A 23,269-nucleotide genomic window follows, 5' to 3' on the forward strand; every position below is an offset into this window, starting at 1 on the left:
ATTTCTAGTTTAAGATATTTATGAAAATTCTGTAATATTATTTTGAAAACAATTTTAGAAACTCTTGTATTTTAGGTTTGATATTTCTATTAATGTGGTGTATTGAATTTTTGTTATGTGAACCCTTTTACCAATTTCAAAAGTTTATTTTCTTTAATTTTGTTACACTATTTCGATATATGTTTTGGGGTAGTAAGGGTGTCACATTTAGTGGTATCAGAGCAGGTCGATTCAATCGGCCGTGAGTTATGAGTCTATTGTGCTTGTTTGATAAATGAATGTTGTAGTAAATTGATTGTTGAACATATTGATTTGTTAAAACGACAATTGATTAAAATTGTTGTTTTTAAAACATAATTGTTAATTTTTCTGGGAGGACAGAAAAACAATGGCAGGAGGTAGAAATGATCTTGCAATCGCCGACGCTCTGCAAGCAATGGCTCAGGCTCTTGGTAATTTGAACCAACGACCAGAAGTTGATTGGCTAGAAAGATTCCAGCGAAATAATCCACCAAGTTTTCGTGGAGGCTATAATCCTGACGGAGCTGCTGACTGGATATTTGAAATTGAAAAGATATTCCAAGTCATGGGATGTCCTGTGACGCAGAAGGTGACTTTGGCTACCTTCATGCTCTCTGGAGAAGCTGGTATCTGGTGGCAAAGTACTTGGCAAAGAATAATAGCCATAGGAACCCAAGTAAGTTGGGATTCTTTCAAGCGGTTATTCTTGGAGAAATATTTTCCCCGAGATGTAAGACACAAGAAACAGGTAGAATTTCTTGAGTTAAAACAAGGAGAAGATTCGGTGGCCGAGTATGTGACTAAGTTTGAAGATTTGGTGAGATTCTGCCCTATGTACGACGGTGTGGGCAATGAGGAGGACAAATGCGTAAAGTTTGTGAGCGGTCTTCGCCCAGAGATTAAACAAGTGTTCAATTATCAAGGGATCACGCACTACCATGAATTGGTAAACAAGTGTAGAGTTTATGATGAGGACAACCAAGCTAGGGTAACTCATTATAAAAGTGGAGGACCAATGAGAAATAATAAGTTTGGTTCATCCAATAAAGGTAAACCTTATAACAAGCCTGCTGGAAATGCGAATACTAAAGTGAATAATCAGGACTTTGTGCAAGGAAACCAAGCTAGCCAACTTTCTGGAGGTGGAAATCGGAGTATTGTTCCACACAAAAACTGCTATAACTGTGGAAAGTCAGGTCATAAAGCAGCTGAGTGTCGGATGCAAAAGGTACTGATATGCTTCAAATGCAAAGCAGAAGGACACAAGGCTAGTGAATGTCCTCAGAATAGGAAAGAAACAACAGAGATTGAAGGGAACGCTAACAAACCTCGAACCACAGGAAGAGTATTTGCTTTGAGTGGTGCTGAAACTACTCAATCCGAGGACTTAATTCAGGGTATGTGTTTCATTAATGGAACTCCTTTAACCGTTTTATATGATTCTGGTGCAACTCACTCTTTTATATCACACGCATGTGTGTCTAAGTTAAAATTACCTGTCTCTTCCTTATCTTTTGAGTTAATTGTCGAAACACCCACTAATGGTTCTGTAATTACTTCTGATGTCTGTCCAAAATGTCCTCTAACTATTGAAGGTAGAGATTTCCTGGTTGACTTAATTTGTTTACCTCTAAGTCAACTAGATGTTATTCTGGGTATGGACTGGTTATCTTCCAATCATGTCCTTTTGAACTGTGCTTGTAAATCTATTGTTTTTGGTGAACCTGTTGAAAGAGTGAGTAAGGATTATTTGACTGCCAACCAAGTTAAGGTGTCTATGCAAGCGGATGCCCAAGTGTACATGTTGTTAGCTTCTTTAAATTCTGAGAAAAATGTTTCAGTAAATGAACTGCCTGTTGTATGTGACTTTTCGGATGTCTTCTCTGAGGTGTCTAGCTTACCACCTAGAAGAGAAGTAGAATTTTCCATAGATTTAGTTCCAGGAGCAGGACCTATTTCTATTGCACCTTATAGGATGTCACCCATAGAGTTAGTGGAACTGAAAAAGCAAATAGAAGAATTGTTGGAGAAGGGGTTTGTGAGACCTAGTGTATCACCTTGGGGAGCACCCGTACTCTTAGTCAAAAAGAAAGATGGTAGCATGAGATTGTGTGTGGATTATCGCCAGTTGAACAAAGTGACCATTAAGAACAAATATCCATTGCCTAGGATAGATGATCTTATGGATCAGTTGGCAGGTGCTTGTGTGTTTAGTAAGATTGATCTTAGATCAGGATACCACCAGATTAGGGTTAAGGAAGAAGATGTACCTAAGACAGCCTTTAGAACTCGCTATGGACACTATGAGTATCTAGTAATGCCTTTCGGTGTGACAAATGCTCCTGCAATTTTTATGGACTACATGAACCGGATTCTTCATCCATACTTGGATAAATTTGTAGTTGTCTTTATAGATGACATACTAGTTTATTCTAAGACTAATGAGGAGCATGAGGAACACTTAAGGGTAGTACTACAAACTCTCAGGGAGAAACAACTTTATGCTAAGTTGTCCAAGTGTGATTTTTGGCTAGAGGAGGTGAGTTTCTTAGGACATGTAATTTCAAGTGGGGGAATAGCAGTGGATCCATCTAAGGTTGAGGCTGTGCTTAATTGGGAGACACCTAAGTCAGTTAGTGAGATTAGGAGTTTCCTTGGATTGGCTGGATACTATAGAAGATTCATAGAAGGATTCTCTAAGTTAGCATTACCCTTGACAAGTTTGACTAGGAAAGGAGTTATGTTTGTATGGGATAGTAAATGTGAAGATAGTTTCCGAACCCTTAAGGAAAAATTGACTAGTGCACCTGTTTTAGTATTGCCTGATCTTAGTAAGACTTTTGTGGTTTACTGTGACGCTTCTAAGATGGGTTTGGGTGGTGTATTAATGCAAGAGGGTAGGGTTGTATCTTATGCATCCAGACAATTGAAGGTACATGAGAGGAATTACCCCACCCATGATCTTGAATTAGCAGCTGTGGTATTCACACTTAAGATTTGGAGACATTATTTGTATGGTTCAAAATTTGAGGTGTTTAGTGATCATAAGAGTCTTAGGTATTTATTTGACCAAAAAGAATTAAATATGAGACAAAGGAGATGGTTGGAATTCCTTAAAGACTATGATTTTGATCTTAATTATCATCCAGGAAAAGCTAATGTGGTAGCTGATGCCTTGAGTAGAAAATCTTTGCATTTGTCTTCTCTTATGATTAGAGAGATGGATCTTTTGACACAATTTAGAGACTTGAGTCTGACTTGTGAAGTGAACCATAATAGTGTAAGACTAGGTATGACTCGGGTGACTAGTGAGTTGTTGGGGGAAATTAGCGAAGCACAGTTAATGGATTCATTTCTAGAGGCTAGACGAAAGGATATAGGACAAGGGATTGGAGAAGAATTTACCTTGGGTGCAGATGGAGTGGTAAGATTTAAAGATCGAGTATGTGTGCCTAGTAACCCTACACTTAAACGACTGATACTAGAAGAAGGTCATAAGAGCAAGCTTAGTTTTCATCCAGGAGCAACTAAGATGTATCAAGACCTAAGGAAGATATTCTGGTGGCCTAGGATGAAGAAAGATATAGCTGAATTTGTGAGTGCCTGTCTAGTATGTCAGAAGGCTAAGATAGAGCATCAAAAACCTTCAGGACTACTTCAGCCTTTGAGTATACCCGAGTGGAAGTGGGATAGCATTTCTATGGACTTTGTAGTTGCTTTGCCTAGGACTAGGAAAGGGCATGATTCCATTTGGGTTATAGTTGATAGGTTGACCAAGAGTGCACATTTTCTACCTATTAACATTAGGCATTCTCTAGAGAAATTGGCTAGATTGTACATTGATGAAATTATGAGATTGCATGGGATACCATCTAGCATAATTTCAGACAGAGACCCTAGATTCACCTCTAGATTTTGGGAGAGCCTACAACAAGCCTTGGGAACCCAACTGAGACTTAGTTCAGCATATCATCCTCAAACTGATGGTCAGACTGAGAGGACTATTCAGTCTTTAGAGGATTTGCTTAGAACCTGTGTTTTGGACCAAGGAGGAAGTTGGGATAGCCTTTTACCTTTGATAGAGTTTACCTATAATAATAGTTACCACTCTAGCATAGGTATGGCACCCTATGAAGCCTTGTATGGTAGGAGGTGTAGAACTCCTTTGTGTTGGAGTGAGCCTGGAGACAATGTCATCTTAGGACCTGAGATTGTGCAACAAACTACTGAAAAAGTTAAATTGATACAGGATAGGATGAGGACAGCTCAGAGTAGACAGAAAAGTTATGCTGACAGAAGAAGAAAGGATTTAGAATTTCAAGAAGGTGACCATGTATTCTTGAAAGTCACTCCGTGGACTGGGGTTGGCAGAGCATTAAAATCCAGAAAACTTACTCCTCGATTTATTGGTCCTTTTCAAATTCTTAAAAGAGTCGGCAATGTTGCCTACCAAATTGCTTTGCCTCCTAATTTGTCAAATCTTCATGATGTCTTTCACATTTCTCAACTTCGAAAATATATCCACGATCCTTCGCATGTGATTGAGTCGGATCATATTGAGGTTAAGGAGAACTTGACGGTGGAAGCTACCCCGATAAGAGTCGAGGATCGAATGGTAAAGCAACTTAGGGGTAAAGAAATTCTTTTGGTAAAGGTTATTTGGGGAGGAGCTATACCTGAAAGTGCTACTTGGGAATTAGAGGAAAAGATGAAAGCTTCATATCTATTTTTATTTGCATCAGGTAATTTCGGGGACGAAATTTCTAAAAGGAGGGGAGTAATGTAACATCCTAAAATTTTATTTTTATGTATTGGGATTGTTAAAAGGATTATCATATTTTTTTTTATATGTATTTTACTATTATGTATACGTATTTTACTATTCACGTATACGTATTTTTGAATAGTAATATATGTATTTTTGAACAGTAAATCCGTGGACGAACAGTAATCTCGTGAATGCACAGTATTTTACTATTAATATTATTTTAATGAATAGTGCATAGTAAATATAATATTATTTTAATCTGCATAGTAATTCCAGAATTTCTATAAATAGAGGCTAGGGACTGAAGGAAATTCATAACTTGAGATAAGGAAATTCTGGAGGAAGAAAGAGAGAGAGAGAGAAGAATCTAGAAAGAGAGGAGGTTCTGCTCTAGTTCCGGTCCTAGTTAATAAAAAAGAAGAGGAAGTTCTACTCAAATTTCTATTTAATCAGGTACGGGGGAAAAGAGGGTTATTTATATGTAAAATACATGAGGGTATTGGGTAGAATTTCTTAGAATAACGTTTGATTTATGTGAATGGACGGCCAAGCCTCCTATTGATTTAAAATTTGGAATTTATGTGAATGGACGGCCAAGCCTCCTATTAATTTCTAATTTGGAATAATTAGGAATTTCACTGTTATTCTATTAACTTTTATGTTAAGGAAAGTTAATTGCTATATTACTTGTAAGAATGAAGAATATTGATATAATATGCTTGAGGGGTATGTAGATCTTACTTTGTTAAGTTTATTTGTTATATGGAATTATACATGTGTTATAAATTTGATGAGATGTTGTATGGTTGTGATATGATTGTGATTGTGATGTCTCACATCGATGGCTAGTATGGCACGGCTCTGTATAAGTGGTGTTACAGGGAAGGCGTGACCCTAGCATGGTGTGAGATGAGAAAAACAGTTAACACCACCACTTATGTCAGTTATGGCAGCCCTGACATAGGGTTAATTGCAAGAGATTGTACTGATTGTAATGTGATTGTTGTTACTCACACTAAAGGATTAAGGATGATACGAACCCTGTGTGGTGGATACTTCAGGGACGAGCGTACTCCTCGTAAATCAGGGATGATACGAACCTTGGGTAGGTGATGCTTCAGGGACGAGCGTACCCCTGGTATGGTGTGAGTAAGGGAGGCAATTAACCTGTATCACTTGTGTCAGATGTGGCGAGGTCTTGGCATAGTGTTAATTGTGATATTGATGGACATGAAAATGATTTTATGATTGTGAAAGTGACATGTATAATGGTTTGTGAAATGGTTGAATATTTGATAATTAAATCTATATACATTTATATGAAATAAACAAGTTGTTATAATAAATTATACTGTGATGTGTTTGTATGTGTTTTGCATATAGATAATTTTTCTTTTCTCACCGTATAAATTGTGAATATTTTTAGGTGGAGAGGATCCAGCTGCAATTGGTATATAGTATGTCAGCAGTTTTATTTGGAAAAATGCTCTGATAGTGTGACATCGGGGCAGAGGATTTCTAGTTTAAGATATTTATGAAAATTCTGTAATATTATTTTGAAAACAATTTTAGAAACTCTTGTATTTTAGGTTTGATATTTCTATTAATGTGGTGTATTGAATTTTTGTTATGTGAACCCTTTTACCAATTTCAAAAGTTTATTTTCTTTAATTTTGTTACACTATTTCGATATATGTTTTGGGGTAGTAAGGGTGTCACAGTTTAAGATGGCGAGTCTGAGTTGTGGAATTTTGAAGATGTATCCACGAGAGACAGATGAAGAATAATCAAGAAATTGTAGACATATGAAATGGCATATATATATATAAATATATATATATATATATATATATATATATATATATATGAAACCCTCTTCCCTTTATGATTAATTTTTAAAAAAAAAATATTATACATTGCTACGCATTTTGATTTTTTTTTTCCTACACTGACACACATTTTTAGATTATTATTATTATTATAAGTTGTAACTTCACAATTTTGTGACAGACTTTTTTGCGGTAAATAGTGACATACTTTTTTTTTTTACGAGGTCATTTATACATAAAAAAATTTCTTTTCTTTTATTAGTCAGTCGAGTGCGCGTTTTGATGGGTTATCTTTTTTCAACCTGCAGTTGCCAAATTGTCCATCTGAAACCGAAACTTTATATTATTTCATCCAATGCCCAAAAAACAGTAACCCAATGTGCATGCATTATCTGAGTTTGTTAGTTTACAAATAGTTCGGCAAATTTTGATCACTCCTATCATGTAGTGTTACAAAAATATACCATCTTTGTTTATGGACTAAAGTTGCATAATTAACATAACATATTTGAGGAATAGAATAATGTAATTGTCATAAAATATATAAGATTTAATATGTATACACTTACCAAACAAGGATGAAAGTCACTCGAATTATACTTTGCCGTGCTAGTCCAACAAAATTGTTATAACACCTTTTATAGTAGATTAAGGTGCACTGATGAGTCACATTTGAAGTAGCCTAACAATAACAAATGTCGTAAAAATACCTCTACTTACGAGAGATCATTCATTTGCAATACATTCATTATAGTGCAGAGTGGGAACATGTTACTTGCAAGTTGCATCCCTAACACGTGCCCACCAACAGGCAAAGGATGCGTCCTTCGTATATTCAAGCATCAATCGAGAATAATCAATGTTCAAAAAGTGCTTAAAAATCCATGTTTTAACTATATTTTACATGGCTAATTGAATTAACACAAATATACAACAAAACTCTATAAAATAAAATACACACTTTAATACTTGTAGAATAGTCGTATAATATCCTAATTCACATGAATAATATATAGAGTTAATCATCCATACACTACCAATATAAAAAACTTTACACTGACAATCGATCATATCTTTTAAATTATTTTTTTTATTTTTAGTTTATTAAATAAGCAAATAACATGACACTATTAAAAGATATGATTGGTTGACAGTTACACTGACAGTATATAGATGATTAACTCTAATACATATTAGTAAGTTTAGTCTAAGGGATATTTAAAAGTTATTTTTTGTATTTAAAATTTTATTTTTAAATATTTGTCTCTAAAAGATATATAAATATTTTTTTTTTCAAGATCCATCTCTAAAATATTTTTATTTTTTATCAAAAGATATCATTAATAATTTTTAAAAAAACTCACATTGAGATTTATTTTAGGCATAATAATATATTGGGTTGACATTGCATGTTAGCATCATCAGGATGATCAAACAAGTAAACAAAAATATATTCACCTTATGCATACTTGTCATACATCTAGAATATCTCTAAGAATGTCTCATCAACATATGTGACACTCTTGTTAACAAAGATGATGAAACACAATGTAGAAAAGTTCTTGTTGCATACTTAAAGCACCAATCAGTGTGTATCTTGAACAAAATTTGCAACCAACTTAATCCGATTTGTGTGTCCCCAAGTCATGAGAATCTATGTGAATGTCTCTAAAATGGTAACCTCAAGAAGATTCATAAGGTACAAGTAAGCATCATTTTTGACTAAAAATGATAATGAACACAACTCCGTAATGAAAAAAAAAGTATAAGAGAGTTGACACATTATCTAGAGTGATGACCATCTCCTTAATTGAAAGGTAAAAGGAATTTGTGTTCATGTGTCACCTCTCATCAAAAGTGAACAACAACCTCTATTCACTATGAAATAGTTGCATAGTAAAGGAGATGTTAACTTAAATGTCTAAACCATGGTCCAAACTTATTTCTTCTTCAAGATAAACCCATCACAATGACCACATTCAACTAATGACAATCCTACATAAATACAAACTTATATGTGTGTATAAAATATAACTAAAATTATAATAATATGAAGATTTGTTATCTCTCTTAGCCACAAGTAAGGATGATAATGAATCAAATTAGCTCAAACTTAGTTTGAGACTTAATTCGACAATTAATTCGTTAAACTTAACTTATGAACCAAATGAGAGAAACTTGGGTTAAAAAATGAATTGTTAAATTGATAAGTTAAACTTGAGTTATGTGTAATTCGACTCATGAATCATTTCAACATATACAAATATACATATATAAACACATATTATTAAATTTATATATTTTTTTAATTATTATTTTTATTTACATGTAAAATAAATAACAAAATATGTAAAATAATTATGAAAAAATCATAATAAATTCTAGTTGAATTTGATTTAACTAAACTTGATTCAACACATTGAGCAAGTTGTGTATATCTTTTAACATTATATTATTATATTTCAATTTTCTTTTAACAATGTTGATTTTTCAATTGAAACATAATCACAAATTCTTATTTTCATGATATCTAAAATTTTAGGTAGCTCACTAGAATCTTCCTTTGAAGACAACATTGTTTACTACACTATTGGACATTAAATGTAGATACTTTTCCAAGTAAAAATTTAAACATCTAATTGTGACGTTATGAAAGACTAGACTCTTTTCCTTATAGATATTAAAACGAGTTTCAAATTGTGAACTAACTTAACTTATGAGATAAAAAAGTTAGAAAAATATTGTCTTATTTTATTGTAGGTTAATTTGACCTAATTCAACTATTCTAACTACCAAAATGTGCTAAGCCAACCAACATTAACTTGTTTCTATTTTTTTTCTTTCTAACATTTAAAAAAAAAAGTCCTTTGTTTTTATTTTCATATTATTTCAGTTTGTTGTTATTTATTATTACATTATATGTCTTTTTGTAATTATGTTATTATATCTTTTTTGTATTTATTTTTTAAATTAAGTGACATAATTTATAAGTCAATTCACTTAAGTCACTAACTTGTAGCCAATTAAATTAAATTATGTATTTTTTACTTATATTTTATGAGTTGAATTAGATTAACTCATTTTTAAAGTAATTCGTACAAGTGAATTTGAGTAAACTCATTTTAACATTTTTGTTAGGCCTTACCATGTTGGTGGAATGGTGGTTAATAATTTTATATGCTGATTTTTTTCAAAAAATTTTATGATTAATCAATTTTATACGCTGATTTTTTCAAAATTTTTTTGTGTGTTTGTTGTTTGATTTCTCCTTTTAATAAGCAGCACATAGAGAGAATATTCTTCTAAAATTCTTTGGAATCTGGTCAAAATTGTAATAGACACTACTTGTAAAAGAATAAGGGATATTCAAATATGAAGTGATATTATCCCTTATTAAGAGGTTTTATTGGATTGCATTATACTTGCTGGTCCATTAAATATATCTTTTTGCTGAGAATGTGACATTATCTTATTTTAAGAGGATTTTTTGAAATATATATTAAGAAAACATTAATTACATAATTTTTAAAAAGAAAATTATTAAATATTATTCGTTTGAGAATATTGATTGATATTAAAAAAGTTCAGTATAATTGATAGATAAGTATGTTTTTATTGATTTTTTTATTATATTAAAGTAAAATTTATTAAAAATGATAATATGTTTTTAAAATTTTACCGACAAATAAGGAAAGACATGTTAGAAAAAGTGTGGCTACTTGATCTATTTATAAAAATAAAATCCTGTAATAAAATTATAAAAGGAAAGCATGAAACTTTGCAATAAGAATAAAAAAATGACCCTAAAAAACAATGACACTGTTCTTCTTTAATTCTTATGTTGTTCAAAGTTGAAAAGCTCTCTCTCTCTTTCTCTCTCTCTCTTGTTCAAATCCATTGCAGCGCAGAAGCATCCTTTCTCTCTCTAAATCTTAGGGTTTCCCCCAAATCGAAGGAGAAGAAGCATTGGGCGGTTGAATAGAATTCGATGAGACTTGGGTGATTGGATCTGAGATGGCGGCGCCGAGGAACGTGACGGCGACGAGGGACGAAGAGAAGGGAGAGGACGACGATTCACCCTCCGCCAAGAAGCCCAAATCGGAGAGGTTCCCACTGAACACGTGGGAATTCGCCGTCGCCGTCACCGTCTTCTTCGTCTTCTCCACCGGCCTCTTCTGCATTTACCTCACCATGCCCTCTTCCGCTTACACCAACCTCACACTCCCCCGCACCCTCTCCGATCTCCGCCTCCTCAAGTCAATACCCTAAACCTAACCTAATCAAAATCTTTTCTTTCTTATTTTTCTCCCATTGTTGTTTATTTGTTTCGATTATTGCAGGGAACACCTCTCGACCTATGCGCGAAACCACCCTGCACAGTTCATTCTTGGGTACTGCTCCACCTACATCTTCATGCAGACTTTCATGATTCCCGGCACAATCTTCATGTCCCTCTTGGCGGGGGCGCTCTTCGGAGTTGTTCGAGGAATCTTGTTGGTTGTTTTCAACGCCACTGCCGGTGCTTCTTCCTGTTTCTTTCTCTCCAAGTTAATTGGAAGGCCTTTGGTTTCTTGGCTCTGGCCTGAGAAGCTCAGGTTCTTCCAAGCTGAGGTTTGTTTTTCAAAACAAATAGTTTTTTGTTTTTATATGGCTACGCATTCCAATTTGGATTTTTCTTCCAGATTGCAAAGCGTCGGGATAAGCTGCTGAACTACATGCTTTTTCTGAGGATAACCCCCACATTGCCAAATCTCTTCATCAATTTGGCGTCTCCCATTGTTGATGTTCCGTTTCACATATTCTTTTTGGCCACGTTGATTGGTCTTGTTCCGGCCTCTTATATTACTGTCAGAGTAAGCTTCTGAGCCTGCTTTGCTATGTTATTTTAGGACATAATTGCATTTCTAGTTTCACTCAGATTACTATTTTTTTTTTTTTTTGAAAAGCTTGTGTTGTAAGTGTGCCTCGAGTATTTTGTGTTTGAGCTCATTTTAGTTAGTGAACATCTTGTATAGGATTTTTAAGGTTGTCAAGATCATGATTTTGCACTCCTACTATTTGTCCTGCTTCTTGGTGCTTAAGCCAATGCAGGATTGCCACATGGTAGAATTGGACTAGGATATGGGGAAACATGTGAACCCCTGTGATCTTTGCTCCCCACTTGCCACTTGTTTGAGCCCCAAAACCTACTGGGTCAGATTTTGCAATCCGGTATGTAAAGTTTCTGTTTCCCTAATCCCTTTCTGCCAGTTGCAGACGGGTGATTTTGTGGATCAGGTTGTGTGAGTGAGACGATAAAAACATGTTGCCTTATTGAACACCAAAAAAATATTTATTTAAATATAATTTTGTATTTTTTGTAGGATCTTACCATGCAAGTAAGATCCAAGGGATTACGTGTTTCTTTTCCCCCGTCTATATGATCTTGATTTCAACAACTCGGGCTTTTGCATTTGGAACTTTTAACTTTTGAAGCTTGAAACCTCATCTTATTTGGAGAAAAATGAAGAAAAGAAGGATGAAGGGTCTTTGTGCATGTTTCTTACAAAATATATTGGATGGATGATCAACTTAAGTTAAGCATCCCCAATCCTTGTGACTTAGGATTTAAGATATTTCCCTAATTCTCAAGCTTTGCAAATGAAAATCCACTGGCTGGATGAGGTATTTGATGTGATAAGGAATTGAGGACAGTTCCTTTGTTTATTGATCATATACATTTTGTTTTTCTTCGTTTGAACTGGGCTGTTGCCGATCACATGTTAGTACGGTTTTCTTAATTTCACCTTGTTATCTCATTTTGATTTCAATCAACATGATTTGTCGTTTCTTATAATTCCTAAGTTATGGATGAAGAGGTTAAATAGCTTCTATGCTAGTTTGTCCTCGCATTTGTGGTTACGATTCTTTTGCTTTTCTTTAATCATACTCCTAACGTCTCCATTGTTGTTCAACCAGGCTGGTCTCGCCCTTGGGGATCTAAAATCAATTAAGGACCTATATGATTTTAAGACATTATCAGTACTTTTCCTCATTGGTTTTGTTTCCATATGTCCAACACTTCTGAAGAGGAAGCGAGTATATGAATGAAGTTGCGCTGGCTGAGCTTGCATAATCCATTTTGTCAAAAGGCAATTTACGTGATCTAATTAGATGATGACAGTGGATCAGAGAAGATAATATTTAAGAAAAATATCCATGAAAAAGAAAAGAAAGAAGGATGTATCGTTATTAACTAGAACAGTGGCATATGCTCCATTTTATTTTCTGTGGTGGAGCCAAAGTGTTTTTTTTGTTTCCCTTTTTTTATTTTTGATCGTGTGGAGAGAGTAAGGGTAGACTTAGCTGAGTGGTGAGCTACCAATTCAGCTACGGCTCACGAGGCTTTGTTGGAGCATTAAATTACTACTCATATATTGGCCTTGATGGCATCAGGAAGGATGTGGTGATTGTTTAGCGTCAGCTATGCTGTATCAATACGTGCTTCGCACCATATAGGAACTGACTTTTTACCCTGTACTATTTTTCTTTATTCAATATAACATATAATATTAGGGAATTTCGATCATTACTCTTCCTGTTATTACATTCACCCTCTGATATTGTCCAATCCATGATTGCGTTTGAACTTAGGTTGAAACGTACTGATGTTAATATAATATCAGCAAATGTTGCAATCTGTACTTGAGTTGGTGTTTAGTTTCATTCCATTGCTTGCGTTCTAGATAAGATGAATTCATCACGATTTATTATGTACTTCCATCAAAATTATAACACATTATGTATAGTTATTACTTATTATTAATAATATTGTCGAATTCTGATGAACAGTATGCCATTAATAAACGAGTTATGATTTGCATTATCATTGTAAAAGATTTTATACTATCGATCAAATAAAAGTTATTATTGATACGGGATTTTAAGATAATTTTGTAAAAGTCAACAAATTTGACATAATTTTTTTTTTGTAATTGGATGATTGTGTTTTATGCTGTCAGTTTGTAACATTTTTTCTCTTAAAAGTCATTATTTAGAAGCTAAAACAGAAGAAAAGGGGTTGGGATATTTTTCTCTTAAAAAATTTGCTCTTGAAGTCATTATTTAGAAGATAAAACAGGAGAAAAGGAGTCGAGATATTTTTTTCTTGGCAAATGGATGTATGGATGTATATGTATGGCCAAGGGTGGATTTAGAGAAAGAGCCTATGGCCAAGGGTGGATTTAGAGAAAGAGCCTATTCGAATATGATTGATATTTTTGAAGTAGAGAATCAATATCGGTTAAAAGAAATGCCATAATCACTCGAATTTTCCTATTTTCCTATTTTCCTTTTGCATGGTTCGGGTACAACATTGGTAATTGGCCATTGGACATCAAGTGGCTAAGTAGCGCAATTGTCCCGTCATAAGTAGCACAGGTGCCAAATGGAGCTACATTAACAATTTTGAATCCATTGTTCCTTTCGTGAGAAAATATGAGAAAGGAGAGGAAATTCAAATTTTTTGAAATGATAGCAAACATGGGAATTTAGGGGGTTTTTTCCTCTTAAAAAACTTGAATATAAAGTTTTCTTTCTTTTAGTTTTATTTTTGACCAATCAATAAAATTTGTTCCCCTATTTTCTTATTCTCATAAAAAAAATGGAGTATAATTAAAAATCATTGTCAAAAATCAAAATAAATCCAATAACATAAAAAGCATGGAAAATGATATTGCAACAAAACAAGGTTCCTACAAGGTCTGCTTGTTTTGATGTGCACAAATAAATGTGTATTTACCTTTGATGTTTGGAGGGTTAAGATCATGACAAATTAAGAGAATAAGTAATTGAACCAAAATCATATTTCCAAAAATCACATTCTTAGAAACAATATATTTAGGAATATTGTTCCCATAAGTATGTTTGGTTTGTATTTAGTAATTTCAAAGAAAAAATATTTAATTAAAAAATAAGAGTGAAATGGTGATAAATAATTATTGTAGAAAATAACTTCCACTCCTATTAAAATACAAGATATCCATTTTTCTCTACGAAAATAAATAGACAAATGTTGGTCATTAGTATTTTTGCGAATCAACAATTCTCCTATGCAAAACTTGTACCATACAGGCTCATTATATGATGTTTCCAACTTCACTTACCCAGAAATCTTTCTTGATATTTTGAAACAAACTACTCTAGTTAACAGGCTCATTATAGGAGGGATTAAAATTGGCACGTGAAAATTGGAGAGAGAAAAATAGCAATGTATTAGGAAACATGGGATTACAAAAATACAATGTTACAATATGGCATACATTACATTGCATTTCTAATTAAAGCAAAACGAATAATGGCGAAATGATAGCATGTAATTAAAAAGATAAAGCAGCTACAGTATAGGCACAGTGCATAAGATGTTCATGATTGGGAATCCTCCGTTTGGGAATCCTCCGATTTTAAATCGTCCATAGTAACCTTCGGGTAGTTCTCATAGCCCATAATGCTATTTATCCGTAAACGTGTATTTGGCTGTTATATGTTGAAAATCAGCACAATGTCAAGCAATTCAAACACAAGGTCAAAATCATATTTTTAAATTAAAAAGCTAAAAGTTAAACGCAAATCTAACAAGCTTTATTTGGTGAGATGCTAATTTAATTTTCATATCAGATTCAATAAATCATTAAATGATTTTAATTAGCATAACATTAATTGCATTGTAAAATATCTTGCACCACTCAGTGTGATAGGTGAACCATTCTAGATGTGATTATAGCCACCTTAAGAAGGCATGGTGAAGTGATTATGACTGCCATGGAATGAGATATCTGATTCCCGAAAATTATGGTTCCAAAGGCATGAAAAAGAAAATGATAACCAAAATTTGCCATTTTGCTTCTACATTTCTCAAAAGCTCAGACAGCTCATTCTACCAAATTGTTCCACTAAAAGGGACAAGTTCACTAGTGTTTTGTCTCCCACTTTTTTTTTTTTTTTTCCTCTCCAAAACAAGATTATGAACTAATGCAAAACGGAATTTGTAATGGAGATTGGCCTTTCCTAATTGGTTCATCATAATGAACCAAAATCAGAGATAAAAAAATATGAAAAAGTACTATTTGAATGAGAAATAGAAGCTTAATGGAAACGATAAATATAAAGATAAAAAACAATGCAGTGGTTTATTAGTTTCTCCCCTGGTTGAGTTCAACTTCACCAAAAATAACTACATAAAAGAAATAGAAATTAAAAATTCAAGGACGGTAAATACATTTAAACAATTTTCATGCATGTATTACTGCTTCTTGTAATGACTTATTCTGACCAAGAACATATTTACCCCTAGTCACACACAAAAAAAATGGATTCAAATATTTTCAGGCTCCCCTCAGAGTTAAAGGTACAAGAATTCACCCCTTCAAATAGATAATTCTCAACTACTCTCTAGCCATGCAAAATATTTGATAAATAATTTGATTGCACAAGTAAAAGCAGAACTGTAGTACCTGTCTGTGTCCAATGGTTCTGCGATAGTGTTTCTTCTTTTTATATTTGAAGACAATTACTTTGGGGTCTAAACCCTGCATTAAGAGGAAAACAAAAAAAAAGAAGTTAAGGTAGAAGCTTTTTATTTGTTTTTTAATCCTACATGGAGAAAAGGAACAAAAAGAAAGAGGTGTACCTGCTCTTCCACCGTTGCATATACCACAGCATTAGTTACTATTGGTTTCCCAATGTAGCAAGATGTATCAGTGCCAACCAGCAAAACCTTATGTAAGGCAATCTGTAGTTCCCAACAGCTAAAATTAAACTAATAATAAAATAAGCTTTGAAAATAACAGCAGTTATTTATATAATATTATCACTTTAGCCTGAATCACCCCTAACCACTGGTAAATGATTTCATTCCCCAGCTTAGGCCAAACTCTTAAAATATATTTGTGTTGGAACCCTTAAAATTACAGGTCATAAGCGATGGTTCAGATCATTTATAAGTCTCAATCATATATTGACAAAAAAATTATAGATATAATCAGGTAAAATTTCACGATTATCAATCTTACAAACACAAAAAGGGAATTGAGAATTCATATTTTTGCGAGCAACATATGAGCCAAAAGTTTACAACATCTATCGTGTCCTCTGAGAGAGACAGAAGTTTGATTTAATGAATGAACAGATAATTGTCAGTTTGTTAATGAGATACTGTAATTCATGCATTTGTGCATACATAAACACTATACTGGTATTCACTATTCAATTAATTATTATCCAGCTTCCATCACATTAAAATGGCAGAAATAAAGTTTAAGGAGAAAGTGGTGGTAGTAAGCTGGTGATGGTCTTAATTAAATACAGAAAAAAAGTATTGAATGAATGTAAAAAATGATGCACAAAGCTTGACTATTGTGGTTAAATGACAGAAGTTAAGAACAAGTAAATAAGACATGTACCTTATCATTAACATTAGCACCTTTCAACCTCTGAACAACAATCCATCTCCCGGGGTGAACAATGTATTGGCGTGAACCAACCTAAACAAGGCAACAGCACAAGTTCAGAAGCACACAAAAACAAGATAATATTTGTATAAACCCTCCCAAAAGCACCTATTTACCCATCCAGCACAAACTTCAGTTAATCAGATTTAGCAATTATTTTACTCAATGACAATAGCACTAAGAAATCTAATCTGGGTCAATAATTTAAAATCAAAGCTTGCAACTTTTCCACATTGGGTCACCGAAAAAGAGTTAATTAAGAATTGAGCACTCACCATTACAACAGCGAAGAGACCAGGTTCCCAGGAGGGAGGCTGGGCCGGGACAATTTGGGCCGGTTCGGGGTCGGTCGAACCGGTTTCGGTTTGGGCCACCGCAGATTCTGTGGACTTAGGAAGGGGCGAGAGAGGTAAGCGGGGCGAGAAAGTGAGGTTGTAAGAGTGAGAAGAAACGCGATTGAAATTGAAAGGTTGAGAAAATTGTGATTTGGGGTTGTGGGAAATGGCGCAATGGGTTCCGAAAGTAGCGCAGAGTGTTGAAATTGAAACAGTGGCAGTCGCCATTTTTTGTTTCTGAGAGACCTCTCTCTCGCTCTCTCTGTCTCAGGCTCAGGCCTATCTATCCTCTCTTCCTTTCCTATCCGTTTTCTCTTCCCACAAAGCCTTTTTTTATTATTCACCCAACAAAATAATTTTTAAACGGGTTTTACTTCTCTCTCTCTCTCTCTCTCTTTTTTTTCATACCATCTTAAACATGTTTTATTTCAATTTTCTTTAAACCACCATCATCAGGAATTGAGATTCTCTACTTTTAGATTCTTAATTTTTTTAAAATCTTTTAATCTCAGTTAATTTTTTTTTTTTTTTTATTTTCAATTCTATAACGAGTTTTTAATTCATTTTATAGATCTTTTATTCCCTAAATAGTAGATTAATCCCTAAATATGTTCAAATTTTATAAAATTAAAATCGATGATCGAGCCAACGTAGTATCACTAGTAGTGGCCACAAGGTAAAGAATGTCTTTTATTCTCTATCCTTTTCTCCCTCTATTTGCTCGAAAAATAATAGCATCACATTTCCTTTCTATTTGGTGAACGCAACCCATTCAAGCCAATTTACATTTTATACATGTTGAATATAGTCAACTTCACTGAATGTTTCTAAAGAATTTGACTATGATTGTAACCATGCAGCTATGCAAAATTGACTATGATTTTTTTTCTATCATCGTGCTTCCTCTCTGTACAAAAGAATTTATGTATGTAGTATGTCAAGACTTCTTCACGCCAAATGCATCTGAAATATTGAAATTCAAATTCTCTTTCTTACTCCTGCTCCTACCAACATCTGGATTACCCTTTCTCATCATTGCTGCAAACTCCGCATAATCAATTTTCCCATCCTGGAAAAAAGGATATAGAGTTAGAACCAAAAGCCCCACAACATAGAAGAAAAAAATGCCTCAAGCACCTAAGAGAGAAAGGTATCGTAGATAACTTCATTCAAATATCACGGAAGGAAAAGCCGTATTGGGATATCTGTTTAGGCAAACGGAGCATACTAAAATCCCAAGGACTTGAGAGGCCATTGTCAAGAAAGGACTGCTAACATTTTCCCCAAAGTCAGCAACACAGATTAATGCAGCATGATCCATAGAGCTGAAATAAAAGTAATGTGGGGTGATGATATTTAAAAAGTTGTTTTAAAAACCTGAGTATTTTGTAAATATTTACTAAAAGCACTTTCCCTGTTGAATGAGATTAAAATAGACACGTCAATGGTAGAAATCAGAAGTGGAAAAACAAAGCAAAAGTTTCTTTGAACTAGAAATCCTTATGGAGTCACTATGAACCCACAACAGATAATTCATGTCAAACCCATACTAATGAAACAAACATTTGACTCCAGAATGTCATCTCTTTACTGTCATGAGAGGATCTAAATTATTATTTTGTTGGAAATTAATAAAGAATATTTCTCATGTATTAATAATGAAAAATATATTGAAGTTATAATTTGAGAAATACTTCAAACTTAATGTAAAAGACAACTAGTACCATAGTAGCCATTACTTGGACAGAATCAAGAAATAAATAGTTTCAATAAAATAACAAATAAATTGGAAAAACTCTATAAAAAAGATATTGGAGAGTCTCCCATTGTCTGCTTCAATATTGGGGTTCAACTTATATTTTTATCGGACAACTTTACTTAACACCAATTGACTTTTTGATGAAATCTAACAAAATATCAAAACCTAAAATCTATCTTTGTAAATCGTCAATTCTAGTAGACATCTTGTTGTGGATGGGGAGAGGAGTGTTGGATGCAACTTATATATCTGTTGGAAAACTTAATTTTAATTATTTTTAAGATAAAATTTAACAAAAAAAAAGAGCAAAACAATTCCACAATTATTTATATTCAACCCAAATCATAATCTATCTCTTTGCTTTGTTAACTTCATCCTTATAGAATTACCCATGTGGTGAGTAAGATTTTTTTTCTTTGTAACATCCAAAACGAATTCCACAAATGTTTACATTCAACCCAAATCATAATTCACAGCCCAATACATGATTATTGACTTTTATTCCTGTAATGGGTTAATTTTAAAATTCCGCAATCATAATTTTCAAATAATGATACAAACAACTGAGCTACAGCTTGCAATAAATAGCTAAATTTGGTATCATCCAAAATTTTCTTCTACTTAACTTTCCAAAGGCATCCCAGGTCTGTAATCCAGATGGCCGACTTCCAAAAGAATAAAAAAAGTAGAAGTATATTTCTCTTTCACTAACTTTAGAGATAATAAGTTCAAGTAATGTCATCAACTTTATTGTTAAACTAAAATTGGAATCAACAACGAAGTTGTTTGTGAACATGTACTAGTGATTTCACAAACACATATAGAGGAACTTACATCGTCTTGATCAATCTCTTTGATCATATCATCCAACTGCACATCACCTAGGCCAAAGTCTTTACAAGCCTGTTGAATCTCATCAATGGTGATGGAACCACTACCATCTTTATCAAAATAGGCAAAAGCAGCAACCAAATTATTTTCTCTTTCCATCTTATTCAAATGCAGCGTAGCAGCAAGAAATTCACCATAGTCTATTGTTCCATTGTTGTCTATATCAGCCTGCCAAAATTCACAAGGGAAGGCAATTAACGATCACAGAATAAAACATACACGAAAGAAGCAAAAGTTATATGAACTTATGTTTGTTTTACAATCTATGATAATGATAATCTACCTACCGCATCCATAAGTGATTTAATTTCAGATTCCATGAGATCACAGCCCACACTTTTCAAACCTTCCTGGAGTTCCTCAAAAGTTATTGTCCCACTATTATCTTTGTCAATCATTTTGAATAACTCTTTTAATCCACCTATCTCTTCCTCCGAAAGTCTCTCTGCTATGACCTGAAAAGAATTTTTGAATGTACAATATATGTGCATCATTTAGATGACACCAGACTAAATAAAAAACGGATAGAGCATACAAATCTTACAAAATATATATGAATTGATATGCTGAAATGAAGAGATTATATAAATAATTTAATCATCATTAACGGGAACAGCATAAACCTTGCAAAGGATAAAAATAACCATCAAATGTGGAAATCTCAAATATGAGAGAGAAATGGATTCATGGAAATTGGCAATTCTGTATATATAATTTCAAATAAATACTAAGTGACATGACATCCAGATTTAGATACCCCGTCTAATAAAAAAGACTCATGCAACTTCTATGTCATCTATAAGTTATGAGGTTATCTCATTGAACAAGTTGATAATATCAAGGCAAAATTGATATTATCATTGAAATCAACAAAAATAGGGTAAGGCATTCAATGATAACTAAACATACATGTAATGCCATCTTCTTAAGTTTATTCATTGTTGAGAAATGCTTTAGGCGTGTCAAAACAGCGGGATCCAGAGGTTTGTCCGGGGCCACATTATCATCAACAATCCAAGGGTGACCTGATTATACAAGACTCCATAATCGTTAGATCTTCTACAGAGCCTTGACACTAATGAACTGCCATACACCAGTTGCACATGAAAATCTAGTACTCAAGGAACTCACACAAGACTTCATGAGCAGAAATTCTTTTCTTGGGGTCCCTATCCAACATCCGTTTTATCAAATCCTTAGCACTTTCTGAGATACTTGGCCATGGATCAGAAACCAAATCAATCTCTCCATGTAAAATCTGTTGAAAAATTCCTGATTCGGTTGCTGAAGGTAATAGAAAAAGCGAATGCAACTCAAACACAAGGAAGATAGGAAGTAGATCAACAAATGATATATATAGAGAGAGAAAAAAAAAAGCTTCATAGTTGTTAGCCCAAGAGAATTACAACACACACGCATTAGGATCATTACCAGCCCAGAAAGGTGGGATCCCTCTCAATAAGATGTATAGGATAACACCAGCACTCCATACGTCTACTTCTGGTCCAGATTGTCTGTGAAACACCTCAGGGGCCATATAAAAGGGGGTTCCGACTATATCATCAAATGTTTGTCCTGAGAAGAAACAAGAAAAGGCAACGGTAAGTCATTCACGTGTACTAAGTAGATACTCTAAAATGACTGTTAGATTCTATTTTAAAACCGCACTAAGTGTCAAGTGGAGTTGCAATGGCCTAATCTGATCTATCCCTATATATATATATATATATGCACGTGTGTATGCGTGTCTTGTATCTTAGACATTAGCCGTGTCCCATATATATGTTTGTGTCATCGGGTTGGTGGTTGATAGCCTATTGCACTACTTCTCCAGCAATTTAGGGATTTGTCTCTGGAGTATTCCTTAGCCTAATAGAAGTTTGGCTGTCCACAATTTTCTAAAAAGTTCCTAGCAACTACCTGCAATCTTTTCATTTTGTTTGGTTCGTCTCCTTCAAGAATTTATCGACGAATTTTGGCAACCCGATTTGAAAATGTAATGCGAATTGGTACACACGTATTAATTTGTGGTTCTTAGTAAAATGAGTGAATCATGTGACCAAGATTTGGAATTGTATGTGAATGGGTGTATGATAGATTGAACTTTCACTTGGTACCCAAACCAGGGATATTTCGTGACTATAAAATTATTGCTCCATTAGAAAATTTTGTGATGCACAACAATGTGGGAAATCTTAACTGTCAAATAGAGATAAGCCTTTCCTCGTTCCATTGCTCGCGATTCTAATGAAGTTACTAAGTATCGATTCAATATGCTTTTCATTTATATGTTTCTCGACCCCTGTCTGGATAAATTGAATTGAATAGAAAAAGAATGAAGGAACCTGGCTTGTAGAAGACAGAGAAGCCAAAGTCAATAGCCTTCATCTGAGCATTCTTGGCAGTGGTATCAAACAAGAAATTCTCAGGCTTGAGATCTCGATGAATAACACCAAGAGAGTGACAGGCCTGGACCACTCCAACAATGTTCTTCATCAACTTTGCAGCCTCTCTCTCACTATAATGGCCCTTCTCACTGATCCTATAGAAAAGCTCACCCCCGGCACAGAGCTCCATGACCAAATTGATGGTGAATTTGTCCTCATAGGTTCCCTCTATTCTTGCCACATTGGGGTGCTCCGACAAATGGTGCATTATCTGAATCTCCCTCCACACGTCGTTGCAATCCTCTTGGCTCAACAGCTTCGCCTTTGGGATGGTTTTGCAGGCGAAGACCTTGCGCGTTTCCTTGTGCGTGCACGCGAACGTCGTCGCCAGGTGCCCTCTCCCCACCACCTTGCCCACCACGTAGTGCTCCTTCAATGGAGGGGTCGCTTGCGGCAACACATTTTTTGACCTGTTACTGTTACTCTCCTTCGCCACTTTGTTTCCTCCCTCAGACATTTTCTGTCAATTTTTCTATGCTGCTACTATTACTACTATATATTAATCTATATTTCCATTCCCACGATCACCGTGCCACATTTTCAGTGCTGTGTAACAATTGTCAACTCAATCCAACACTTTGAACGCATCACCACCATTTTCTCACTTCAATTCTCATCAACACACGTGCATGATCATTTCATTCAATTTTTTCTCTCTCTTTCTTCTATATCTACTTTAAATTATCAAAATTACTGGCTACTAAGCAATTGGATCAACTGTTACATGTTGTT

At 34.2% G+C, this 23,269-nt stretch overlaps 4 protein-coding genes across 6 annotated transcripts; 2 read left to right on the top strand and 2 right to left on the bottom strand.

Moving 5' to 3' along the window:
- The first annotated feature begins 388 nt into the window (after positions 1-388).
- On the top strand, positions 389-6,281 carry LOC145950070 (uncharacterized). The gene is made up of 4 exons (XM_083060997.1): positions 389-1,418; positions 2,436-2,649; positions 3,301-3,445; positions 6,216-6,281. Exons 1-4 carry the CDS (start codon positions 389-391, stop codon positions 6,279-6,281), a joined length of 1,455 nt encoding a protein of 484 aa, XP_082917123.1.
- A 4,128-nt stretch (positions 6,282-10,409) lies between these two features.
- LOC109795481 (putative membrane protein At4g09580) lies at positions 10,410-13,186 on the top strand. Its single transcript, XM_020355002.3, has 4 exons — positions 10,410-10,874; positions 10,959-11,229; positions 11,301-11,471; positions 12,577-13,186. The coding sequence occupies exons 1-4, from the start codon at positions 10,633-10,635 to the stop codon at positions 12,706-12,708; spliced, it is 816 nt and encodes a 271-aa protein (XP_020210591.1). The 5' UTR covers positions 10,410-10,632; the 3' UTR covers positions 12,709-13,186.
- A 1,660-nt stretch (positions 13,187-14,846) lies between these two features.
- RPL21C (Ribosomal protein L21) lies at positions 14,847-17,774 on the bottom strand. Its single transcript, XM_020348296.3, has 5 exons — positions 17,381-17,774; positions 17,058-17,138; positions 16,286-16,387; positions 16,110-16,184; positions 14,847-15,132 (listed from the first exon to the last, which is right to left on the bottom strand). The coding sequence occupies exons 1-5, from the start codon at positions 17,666-17,668 to the stop codon at positions 15,022-15,024; spliced, it is 657 nt and encodes a 218-aa protein (XP_020203885.1). The 5' UTR covers positions 17,669-17,774; the 3' UTR covers positions 14,847-15,021.
- A 332-nt stretch (positions 17,775-18,106) lies between these two features.
- LOC109790997 (calcium-dependent protein kinase 11) lies at positions 18,107-23,018 on the bottom strand. 3 transcript variants are annotated; one of them, XR_003803693.2, is made up of 8 exons: positions 22,436-23,017; positions 21,522-21,665; positions 21,222-21,374; positions 21,000-21,115; positions 20,378-20,545; positions 20,034-20,258; positions 18,669-18,765; positions 18,371-18,509 (listed from the first exon to the last, which is right to left on the bottom strand). XR_003803693.2 is itself a non-coding variant. In XM_020350256.3 (7 exons), the coding sequence occupies exons 1-7, from the start codon at positions 22,992-22,994 to the stop codon at positions 18,378-18,380; spliced, it is 1,497 nt and encodes a 498-aa protein (XP_020205845.2). In that variant the 5' UTR covers positions 22,995-23,014; the 3' UTR covers positions 18,107-18,377. The 3 variants fall into 3 exon arrangements, 1 of the variants encoding a protein (XP_020205845.2); XR_014427958.1 differs by having other exon boundaries at positions 18,403-18,509; positions 18,605-18,765; positions 22,436-23,018; XM_020350256.3 differs by lacking the exon at positions 18,669-18,765 and having other exon boundaries at positions 18,107-18,509; positions 22,436-23,014.
- Between the last annotated feature and the right edge of the window lie 251 nt (positions 23,019-23,269).

Source organism: Cajanus cajan, chromosome 7 (genome assembly GCF_000230855.2).
Source record: "Cajanus cajan strain Asha chromosome 7, NIPB_CcT2T_4, whole genome shotgun sequence".
NCBI classification, from domain to species: Eukaryota; Viridiplantae; Streptophyta; class Magnoliopsida; order Fabales; family Fabaceae; genus Cajanus; species Cajanus cajan.